Here is an 11,785-nt window from a genome sequence, read left to right on the forward strand (position 1 = left end):
CGCTGTATTTTTCGTTTTTTATACCCTTGCAAAGGGTATAATGAATTCAGTCTGAAGCAACGCAGTGAAGGAGACGTTTTCGATTCCATGAAGTTTATATATTATTGATCAGCGTCAATAGACGAGTCGATGTAGCCATGTCCGTCTGTCTGGCCGTCCGTTTCTACGCAAACTAGTTTTAAAGCTATCGGTCTGAAACTTTCCCAAAAGTCTTTTTTCTTTTGCAGGTGTATATAAGTCGAATCCAGCCTGATCGCACAACTATATTTTTGAATTTTGAATTAAATTTTATCAAAATCGGACAACTATATCATATAGCTGCCATAGGAACGATCGGAAAATTGGTGGGAAAATAAAATGAAACAAATTATAGCTTTGGGGATTTTTAAAGTATTATCTTATAATATTGGGAATATTATTTTTTATATTTTTAATAATTTTGAATTCAGTTTAATAAAAATTGACCTACTCTCACATATAGATGATAAAAAAAATGATCTGCAAAAAGAATGAAATAATTTTTTTTAATGTCACTGAAGTCAGCAACAATCCTTAAAAATTTCACATTGTGTTACTCAAGTTGATTATTTCTTATAACTGCAGGGGTATAAACACTTCGGCTTGCCGAAGTAAACTTCCTTTCTTGTTTTAATTTGCCTCACATATTTTTCGGGTAGGTTGTATGAGTGACAGCACTCTCCGTGCCTGCGCCATCCATGTCTGCGAAATTAAAAGTATGTGCTTCACTACTACTACTATAATTAAGAAATAACTGATTATGACTTTAAAAACAAACCTTATGCCTAAAATAGCTGGAGTCTTTTCCGTAGTTTTGTTTCGATAAGATTTATTTGACTGAATACGCGCTCAACCTTCTCTTTAGACCACGGTAAGGACAGCAATTGAATTGCAAAAGAGGCAATAGACTCAAAACGTTTATTGTTTCCTGCGTCTGTATACGCTAAGACTTCTGCCCAAAACTGGACGGTATTATTAATTTGCTCCCATCTAATGAGATGAATTTTGTCAATTTGCGATAACAAATCATCAATATTTGAGTCCTTAAAAATTTTATATATGAATATTTTTATATAGTCCAATGTATTTTAATGGACGCTGAGAATATTTTCGACTGCAAATATGCTTATAATTTGTAACGTTTGAAAATTATTAGGAAGTCTGAAACAGAAAAGCAAAATATTATAAATATATAAATTGTACTAAACAAATTAAATGCAGCTTATCTATACCATTGATGAAGCTGCAATATCAATCAAGTGTTTTATAAATTCAACGCACGTCTTTCGGATTTCAAGTTCTTGTTGAAAATTCATATCCTTTTTTTTTGCTCAAAAGCATATCCCAAATACAAGTTTTCCACCACAAGAAGAGAAAAATCATCATTAAGAATGGCAACTTGGACATCTGGAGGAATAATTTTTTCCTTAAGGGAATAAATGCTTGATAGTTATTTATTTTGTAATTTCGTTGATTCCGCTCGATCACTTTTAAAAAGTTCATTATAAAATAAGCTAGTTTTCAGGCTATTTGCACATTTTACAAGCTATATCATTTTCAAATATGCTAGATCTAGTCTGAAATATGCTAAAATGGCAAAACTGTCGTGTAGTAATGTATGCTGATTTTAGGCTTTATTTAATTAACTTACAGTCAGATATTGATTGTTTTCTTGGATACTGTAAATACAACCTTTTAAACTTGAACTGCCTTAAATGCAACGTTATGACTTTTTTTTGAGTACTCCTACGTTTATGAGTTACTTTCTTGAAAATACGGCACTCGACCGTATAAATTTAGTTAACGATTAAAGTGTTCTTCTGAACCTTAAACTTAAATTTGACTGCCACATAATGTCCACTGTTAACAAAGCCATGAGTGTCTTTGGGTTTATAAAGCGTTGGTCAAAAGAATTTGATGAGTCCACAATATCAAGTCCACATCGACCGTATTGAGTCAGTACAAAAATTCTTTTATTTGCCCTTTGAGTAGAATTTGAGTGATGGTTGGGCGGGCTTTAAAGAGCAGAGGGGAGACCCGCGAGTGCTTGTGTAGAGACTGGCGCTATTATAAAACGTAAGTTATAAGGGACGTCTTTGACATCATCATCTGGAGCATTTTGTGCAACAGAACAACAGGTTTGGCAGTTTTTCTCAGAATGTGACCACATTTGTACATTTTGGCGCCAAGTACAGACAGAATCCAATAAGAGTTATTCAAGGACCTCACCCCGTCAGATCTTGACGGCGGATTAAAATTGTTGTGCGAGAGAACATTGATACCATATCGCTATGTGTTGTACAGTGAAATATTTGGTAAAAAACGTTTGGTTTTTATTGGATCTAAAGAAATTTTGGAAAAATACATTTACGATATTCGTCACAGGTAGGAAATTATGGATCTTCGTTTGTGAGCCCGAACCAAACAGCAAACCATCTTGGGTTTCGAAGACAAGCCATTTTCAACGAAATCCTACTTTAAAGAATTTTTTTGCACGACATTTAACTATGTTTTTTAAATTTTCATCGAAGAAAATTAGGCGTCCAAGCATCTTAGTCGCCTATAACAAAAAAGGTTTTGCATAACCCGTTACTGGATCATCAGACGATCATCATGAGTTTTGAAAGGAGAGACCAAAAAACCAGACTTTTCAAAAGAATGATTTCAAGCTTTGGGCGCTAGAAGACCGGCCCGGACCGCCTCTCGTTTAAATAGTCATACCTATTTCAATTTTCTTCCGATTAAAGTGAAATTTTAACACAAAATTTTTAAAATGCTTTACATTAATAAAAAATAAATAAAAAGAAAGCGGCAAAAAAAAACAAAAATCCCGTACAATGTATGATCAAAACAAAACCCCAATTTTCAATTTTTAATATAAGAAGATTTGTTTGCAATTAAAGTCAAGGTTTCTTTTTTTCTTTTTGTATACAAAGCTATAAATTCTGTGACACCGAAAGTTTTTTTGGTTCAGATAAAAAAAAAAACTCACTACAACCGATGTAGTCTTTCCTTGTAGCGCTAAGGTTTTATTAATATCAAACTGATTTTAGTTCCTCTTTAATGAGTATTATACAAACTTACCAGCCTACCTTTATTTGCATATATATACATTTATTATACATTTTGTTTTCTATATTTATTTCAGGGAGCTGGCTATTTAAGCTTTAACAACATAGATCAAGACCATTTGCCCAACATTTTAAAAGAAGCTGTTACCCTGTTTTGGAAAGCGTTGGAGTGCGAAACTCAGGAAAAAGTAATTTGTTGTATGCTAGACATGTTCGCATTGTGGACTCAAAAATTTACAAAAGAATTACCAAATGTGGTTATGAACATTTTTAAAACTGGCATTCGACTGAAAAGCACAAATCAAATAATTCGACAAAGTTATCTCGAATGGCTTCTTTTATCCATACAATGTACCGAGATAAACAACCATAGTGACATTTTACCTGATCTTATTTCGTTTTACACCAAGGCATTGCAAAACTCAACACAACTGTGTAATTTAACTGAGGCAGCCTGCATAGCTTGTATTATGCTTATTTTAGAAAAACCATCAGAAAATTATAACTTTTTTTGGACTTCAGTTTTTGATATGAACAAAAAATATTTCTTTAATGAAAAGTTTACTGCAATAGCTCCGACCGAGACTTTGTGCAATATATCATTAATGACAAGAATATTGATCAATTCATATCATGATAAAATTAGAGGAGAGTTGGAACCATTAGTTCGCACGTTAGTTTATAACTTATGTAACAATTCAGTAAAAGTACGAAATTACACTATTGGCGAGGTAAAAAAAATACTATTTAATTCAAAGGGAGTAGAGTTCGTAAAGATGGCTTTTTTTGAATTTGGTACACGAATTAATTTAGTAAACATTCAAAATGACGGTGAGACTTCAGTTGATCAATTTGGAACTCCGACCCAAGCGTATGTAGACGCGTTACTATGTTTGACCAGTTTAAAAGACATTTCGAATGATGATGCAATGGATGTTGCTATGGATCTTTTACTTATATCACATCATCCTGCCATTGTATTGAATGAACCACACTTATGGGAAATAACAATCCAGAAAAATTTTAATTTAGAACCAAAACATTTTATATTGACTAAAAATAGTGAAATAGTTAATAGATATATAATCCATTTTAAAAGTAATGCACAATACGAGAACACCATATCAGCATTAGTTCGAATTTGTCCTAATCCTATTGTACCAACAGTTGTAAATCACTTAAAAACGTATCTTTGCGATTTAACCAATTATCATTGTTCCAATGAGGAATATTTGACATACTTGACTCCAGAAGGTGAGTTGTATGATAAAAGTGTAATACCTCATATAGACTCACAATATGAAACCATTCGTATGAAAAGAGAGAACAAAGTTTACAGTTACAAGGAACAATTAGAAGAAATTCAACTTCGACGTGAAATTGATGAAAAAAGACAAAAAGAAGGAAAATTAAAGGCTATAAGGTATACTCAAAAGCAGGAAGAACAAATTAAAACGCAAATGGAAAAAGAACTGAGGGTAAAGTTGCGGATTCACAACCTTTATGAGAAATTAATTTCTAAAATAAGCTTGCTAAAAGCATCATGTTGTGGAAACGGAGAACAAATTTCTCAACATTTTTATGCTTTATTGGATCATATTTTGAAAGCTTCAATGAGCCCTTTGAGTGCAGAAGTTCTTACAGATCTTTACTTATACTTGCGCAACCTGTGCTTTACATTTCACGCAAAGCTTGGACGTGACATTGCAGTAGCGACTATCAAGCTTCAAGGCCCACCATGCATTTTAAAAGAAGAGTATGAAGCTTTAGATATAAGCAAAGCTATTAATACTATTATATTCGATCTTGACAATCATGTTAAATCAAACTTTCTTGACTCTCCCTCATTTTCTTATGCGTTTGAATTCTTAAAGCGTGCACTATTGTTGTTAAACAACGATTCAAACAATGAACTTATTTCGAAAGGCATACATATAATATCTATGCATACAAATGACGAGGTAAAATGTAAGCCGCTGTTTATGCCTAGATTTGGTATGTTTGAAATTTTGTTATATCTTTTTAAAAATAACATTAAACTGTCAGCACAGACGTCTGCTGCTATCTTAGAAGTAGCGAAATCTTCTAATGGTAGTATTTCCAGAGCTAACCCAGATAACCAAATTATTGAAATATTTCTACAAGCCATGCAATCTAATACTGGCTCGGTTAGAAAAGTTGCGTTAAAATGCATAAAAATAATGGTCGATGGAATAAAAAATCATCTGAAAAATGATAAAAGTCTTGAAAAGAAAATTATAAATCGATATTGGATAGCTAAATATGATACAGAGGTAGAAAATAGAGAACTGGCTATCTTCATTTGGGATAATGCAAATTTGCCCTTACCCGGACTTGACGATATAATTTTTGATGTCACACACCCCGAACTATGTATCCAAAAATCAGCTTCAGAATCTTTAATCCCACTATTAGCTGATAATGAAAGCTTAAAAAAATGTCTAATAAAGAAATTATTTTCAATTTACAATGAAAAGTTGTTACTAATACCTCCAGTATTGGATAAATTTGAACGTGAAATTGAACCTGCTACAGATCAATGGAAACCGCGAAGAGGTGTTGCCATTGCATTCTCCACTATCGCCCCATTATTATCCATTGAAGATATTGATGTTATTATGAATTTTATGGTATCACACGGGCTTGGTGACAGAGAAGATATCGTACACAAAGAAATGTTAGCAGCTGCATTAAAGATAGTTGATTTACACGGAAATAAAACAATAGTAAACTTGTTACCCGTGTTTGAAGATTTTCTCGATAAAGCGCCAAAATCTCAAAGTTATGACAATATTCGCCAAGCTGTTGTAATTCTGATGGGTTCGTTAGCACGACATTTGGAAAAGGATGACAAGCGAATTGATCCTATTGTTAAAAGATTATTAACAGCATTGTCTACTCCGTCACAACAAGTTCAGGAAGCGGTCTCAAACTGTTTACCCCATCTTATGCCATCCGTGAAAGAGGATGCCCCTGCAATGATTAAAAAATTATTGCACTCATTGGCAAAGTCCGACAAATATGGCGAGAGACGGGGAGCTGCCTATGGTATCGCCGGCATAGTTAAAGGTCTTGGTATTTTATCCCTTAAACAATTAGATATAATGTCAAAACTGACAGCTTATATTCAAGAAAAAAAAAATTATAGATCGAGAGAGGGAGCTTTGTTCGCTTTTGAAGTTTTATGCACTACACTTGGCCGCCTTTTTGAACCTTACATAGTTCATGTATTGCCACACTTGTTACAATGCTTTGGTGATCCCTCCCAATATGTAAGACAGGCAGCCGATGACACTGCAAAAGTAGTTATGGGTAAACTTTCCGCACATGGAGTTAAACTAGTTCTTCCTTCTCTTCTAGAAGCTCTTGACCAAGATTCGTGGAGAACAAAAACGGCATCTGTTGAATTATTAGGTGCAATGGCATTCTGCGCACCAAAGCAACTGTCATCTTGTCTTCCTAGTATAGTTCCGAAACTAATTGAAGTCTTGGGAGATTCCCATACAAAAGTACAAGAATCGGGTGCGGAGGCTCTGAAAGTAATAGGGTCCGTTATTAAAAATCCTGAAATTCAAGCTATTGTTCCCGTGCTTTTGGATGCGTTGGAGGATCCTTCAAACAACACATCTACTTGTCTTCAAAGCTTACTAAAAACTCACTTTATACATTTTATTGATGCTCCGTCTTTAGCATTAATTATGCCAGTGGTGCAACGTGCCTTTATGGACCGATCCACAGAAACTAGAAAAATGGCCGCTCAAATAATAGGAAACATGTATTCTCTTACGGACCAAAAAGATCTAGCACCGTACTTACCAAGTATAATTCCTGGCCTTAAATCATCCTTATTAGATCCGGTCCCGGAAGTACGTGCTGTATCTGCTCGAGCGCTTGGTGCTATGGTGAAGGGTATGGGAGAAAGTTCATTTGAAAATTTATTACCATGGCTTATGGAAACATTAACTTCCGAGAGTAGCAGTGTGGATCGCAGTGGAGCAGCACAAGGCCTTTCCGAGGTAGTTGGAGGACTTGGTGTCGAGAAGATGCATAAACTTATGCCAGAAATAATTTCTACTGCAGAGCGATTAGACATTGCTCCACATGTTAAGGATGGCTACATAATGATGTTTATATACATGCCTGGAGCATTTCCAGAAGAATTTACGCCGTATATAGGGCAAATTATCAATCCAATCTTAAAAGCTTTGGCAGACGAAAGCGAATATGTTCGTGATACTGCTTTAAAGGCAGGACAGCGAATTGTTAATTTATATGCAGAAACTGCTGTTGCACTTTTACTTCCCGAACTTGAGAAGGGATTATTTGATGACAATTGGAGGATAAGATATAGCTCAGTTCAACTGCTAGGGGATTTATTATATCGAATATCTGGAGTATCTGGAAAAATGACTACCGAAACTGCAAGTGAAGATGATAATTTTGGCACCGAACATTCTCACACTGCTATTATACGATTTTTAGGCGATGAACGTAGAAATAGAGTATTATCAGGACTTTACATGGGACGAAGCGATGTTTCGTTAATGGTGCGGCAAGCTGCGTTGCATGTCTGGAAAGTTGTTGTGACAAATACTCCGAGAACTTTGCGCGAGATTCTTCCAACGTTATTTGGCTTACTTCTTGGATGTTTAGCTAGCACAAGTTATGATAAAAGACAAGTTGCTGCTCGAACTTTAGGTGACTTGGTAAGAAAACTAGGGGAACGAGTTTTACCAGAAATTATTCCCATTCTTGAAAATGGTTTGAACTCCGATCACCCTGATCAACGTCAAGGAGTTTGCATAGGCTTATCTGAAATAATGGGTTCAACATCAAAAGATATGGTGCTTACATTTGTGCATAGTCTAGTTCCTACAGTCCGCAAGGCTTTGTGCGATCCTTTGCCTGAAGTTCGGGAAGCAGCAGCAAAAACATTTGAGTCTTTACATAGCACAGTAGGCTCTCGAGCGTTGGATGATATCCTGCCGTTCATGCTAGAAGGTCTCTCACACCCTGACCCCTCTATCGCTGAGAATACTTTGGATGGCCTTAGGCAAGTTATGTCCATTAAATCAAGAGTAGTATTGCCTTATCTTGTGCCCCAATTGACTTCTGCACCAGTAAATACAAAAGCATTATCAATTCTTGTATCTGTCGCTGGTGAAGCGTTAACTAAATATTTGCCAAAAATATTATCAGCATTATTAGAGGCTCTATCAGAAGCCTACGGGTCTCCGAATGAACAGCAGGAGATAGATTATTGCCAAACGGTTATATTGTCAGTAACAGACGAAATTGGTATTCGAACAATAATGGATACATTGCTTATATCATCGAATTCTTCTGACGTATGCACTCGTAAATCATCAGCAAGTTTACTTTCCGCATTTTGTATTCATTCACCAGGAAATTACTCGCAATACATTCCTCAACTTTTAAGATGCTTACTTAAACTATTGGTTGATAATGATAAAGAAATATTACAGAAATCTTGGGAGGCTCTCAATGCTGTAATTAAAGGTTTGAATGCCGCACAGCAAATCTCCCACGTGTCTGATGTTCGCCAAGCAGTTAGGTTTGCTGCAAGCGAACTAAAAGGACCGGAGCTTCCTGGATTTTGTTTGCCGAAAGGAATTTCTCCGCTGTTACCCGTTTTTCGAGAAGCTATATTAAATGGATTACCTGAGGAAAAAGAAAACGCTGCACAAGGACTGGGAGAAGTTATTTTCTTAACCAACGCACAATCATTGCAGCCTTCTGTAGTACATATAACCGGTCCATTAATTCGAATTCTAGGTGACCGCTTTAATGCGGCCGTTAAAGCCGCTGTATTGGAAACTTTGTCAATTCTGCTTCATAAAGTGGGTGTCCTATTAAAACAGTTCTTACCACAACTTCAGACCACATTTCTTAAAGCGCTACATGACCAAAACAGAAACGTAAGGATGAAAGCAGGAAAAGCTTTATCAGAGTTAGTAGCAATTCACTCTAGAGCAGATCCACTATTTAATGAAATTCATAATGGAATAAAAAATTCAGATGACTCTTCTGTTAGAGAGACAATGCTCCATGCTCTTCGCAGTATTGTGAGTAGATCTGGAGATAAAATGTCAGAACCAATAAAAAAACAATTTTATATTACCTTGTTAAGTATGATTGGCCATCACGAAGATGTCACACGCAACGCCGTTGGCGGATGCTTAGGAGCGATGCTAAAATACATAGCTAGTGAACAGATAGACGATTTATTTAATAATTTAATACTGACGGATACTACGGATGATTTAATAGTAAAGCATGGATACACAATAATTTTATTTGTAGCTTTAAAAGAGTGTCCGAACGAACTACTTTCTTCAAATCTACACGAAAAGATTATATCTTATGTGTTGGTGAATATTTTATCAGACAAAGTGCCAATTGCTTGTAATGCAATAAGAGCTGCTACCTACTTTTTGGAGCACTATCTTATGAATAAATATGAACTCCCTCTTAGTGTTGTAATCGCATTAGCTAGAGCTATGAATCATTCTAGCAACGATGTAAAACAGTTAGTTGCAAAAAGTTGTAACCACCTTTCTAAAAGTTTAACAGCTGATCAAATTAATCTTGAAGTTTTTAAATATTTAGTACCCATGCTAGTGAACGGTACTAAGGAAAAGAACGGATATGTTAAATCAAATTCAGAACTAGCATTAATTTCTATTTTAAGGTTAAGAACTGACGATTCGACGTATACAAAAATTTCAGATATCTTAGAATCTGGTGCTAGGGACTCTTTAATTGATGTTGTAACAAAAGTTTTGAAACGTTCAACACCGCAAGCCATTATAAAAGAAGAAGAACTTGATGATACACTTCAAACATAATCCCAAATTCTATAGTAAAATAAATATAATTTCCTTTTTTAAACATGTTGCTGTATTTTATACTTTTTCAAAATAAAGACGTATAAACTAATATAAAATTGAGTTCTTGGATTAGTCGTAATTGGAAGCAGTAGTGGTTTCCATTCTCAGTAATGTGCCAGTCTTGATTCTCACGGAAGGAGTACGGCCCAATGACGACGACGGCCTGTAAGCCGCACACGACAGTTTTTCGGGATTTTATATGCATATTTGGCTTATTGACGAAGCAATTCAGCCACAATTAGCCATTGACTCCTATTTTCTGTAGCAAACTGTAATAATTTCGGCACGTGGGTTGTGTATATCTTCCACAATGAGTTGGCATACAGCATGTGTCCGTTAAACTGATTAAATGATTTTTTTCAAAGTTTTCTTCAATAACTTGGGCATTTTATTAAACCAGTTGTCGTTCCGATTGATGCACCTCTAAAGCATGGTTTTCGAACACTTCTACAGCATCATCCTCCGACGATAACGCGCATTTTTCTCTTGATGTGCGGGAATAAAACGAAGTCATTAGGTGCCAATTCAGGGCTGTGTTAAATGACCACTCAATTCAACTTTTAGTCCGGTGGTCATAGTAAACAATCTAACATTGGTCTATGGTGTTTAGGACAACGGCTGTTTTTGTCTTAAAGCGAGTGTCGGACATGATTGAATTCATTAAATCTGTATTTCTCAGAACTATATGATAGTGCTATATCGCCATACAAAGATTAAAGTTAATCGATGCACGCTTGACCAAAACCGAATCTTCTAAAGTTTTAAAAACCGAAATGTTCAGGATTTCATTCTAATTTTCTTTTTAGGTAAGTTTACTTTTATTGATGAAAGTCTAAACCCTTTGGTGACTATGTTGTTGAATGTTAAACAGCAGCGTATATTGCAAGAATATGGCCAGTGACGAATAGCACGGTGGATAATATTCAATCTACTTTATATTTTTTTTAAGGTGAGCATGAGGCTATTATTGTTTTTTTTTTGTCTTTTTAACTTGAGTTCTGATAATCCAATTTCGGCGATCAACAACTCATTTTCACTTTTCCATACAGAGCTAGACCAAATTACAAAAAGTTTTTAAAGTCCAATGGTTGTATGAATAAATTGCGTTTTACAAATTATTTTTAAAGCTTCTACTCGAGCTATAATACGGATCTACAGAATCTTGTATTTTAAAGTTTAAACGAGTCGAATAAGTGGTTCTTTAGTTACAATGCACTTAGCTAAATGAACTTTGAACTTTTTATACTTGTTACTCGTAGAATAAGAGGGTTAACTACGAGGGTAGTCCAATAAGTACTTTACCTCACCGCCAGATGACGTCACTATCGCAAGAGAAATTTACTATCGTGTAGTACATTCTCGTAGACGGATACTATCAAAATTTCAGTCGAATCGGACTCGTAGTTTTATTTTCACTGCGTGTCGAATCGGCCGAGTCCGCGGATTTCAGAAAAATGGAGAAAGATCAATATCGGTCTGTGATTCCATTTTTTTTTTGGAAGGGAAATCGTGCAGCGAAGTCAAAGAGCGCTTGGATGCTGTGTACGGTGACTCTTCTTCGGTGACGACTGTCAAAAATTGGTTTATCAAGTTTCAACATGCTCGCACAACGGTTTTTAATGACCCACGCCCATATGCCCCGAACACGGCTATCACGGAGGATAACGTGACAAAAATCCAAGATCTTGGATTGGCAGACCGCGGATTGAAGATACGCGAGATAACAAAGACAGTAGGCATGTCAAAAGACCGCGTTGGTCATAT

The 11,785-nt window shown here is 35.5% G+C and overlaps 1 protein-coding gene across 3 annotated transcripts in view; it reads left to right on the top strand.

Moving 5' to 3' along the window:
• LOC108030938 (eIF-2-alpha kinase activator GCN1) overlaps window positions 1–10,077 on the top strand; it is a 49,292-nt gene extending 39,215 nt beyond the window's left edge. Inside the window, exon 4 of one of the 3 annotated variants that reach the window (XR_007763780.1) lies at window positions 3,167–3,315. Coding sequence is in view for 2 of the 3 variants with exons in the window: in XM_044092676.2 (XP_043948611.1) it covers window positions 3,167–9,979 (6,813 nt within the window). In the remaining variant the exon portion in view is untranslated. Of the gene's footprint in view, window positions 1–3,166 lie in introns of all 3 variants that reach the window. The other 2 variants (XM_044092676.2, XM_044092678.2) reach the window with 2 other exon arrangements.
• Window positions 10,078–11,785: the final 1,708 nt, after the last annotated feature.

The sequence above is a fragment of the Drosophila biarmipes genome, chromosome 3L (genome assembly GCF_025231255.1).
Source record: "Drosophila biarmipes strain raj3 chromosome 3L, RU_DBia_V1.1, whole genome shotgun sequence".
NCBI classification, from domain to species: domain Eukaryota; kingdom Metazoa; phylum Arthropoda; class Insecta; order Diptera; family Drosophilidae; genus Drosophila; species Drosophila biarmipes.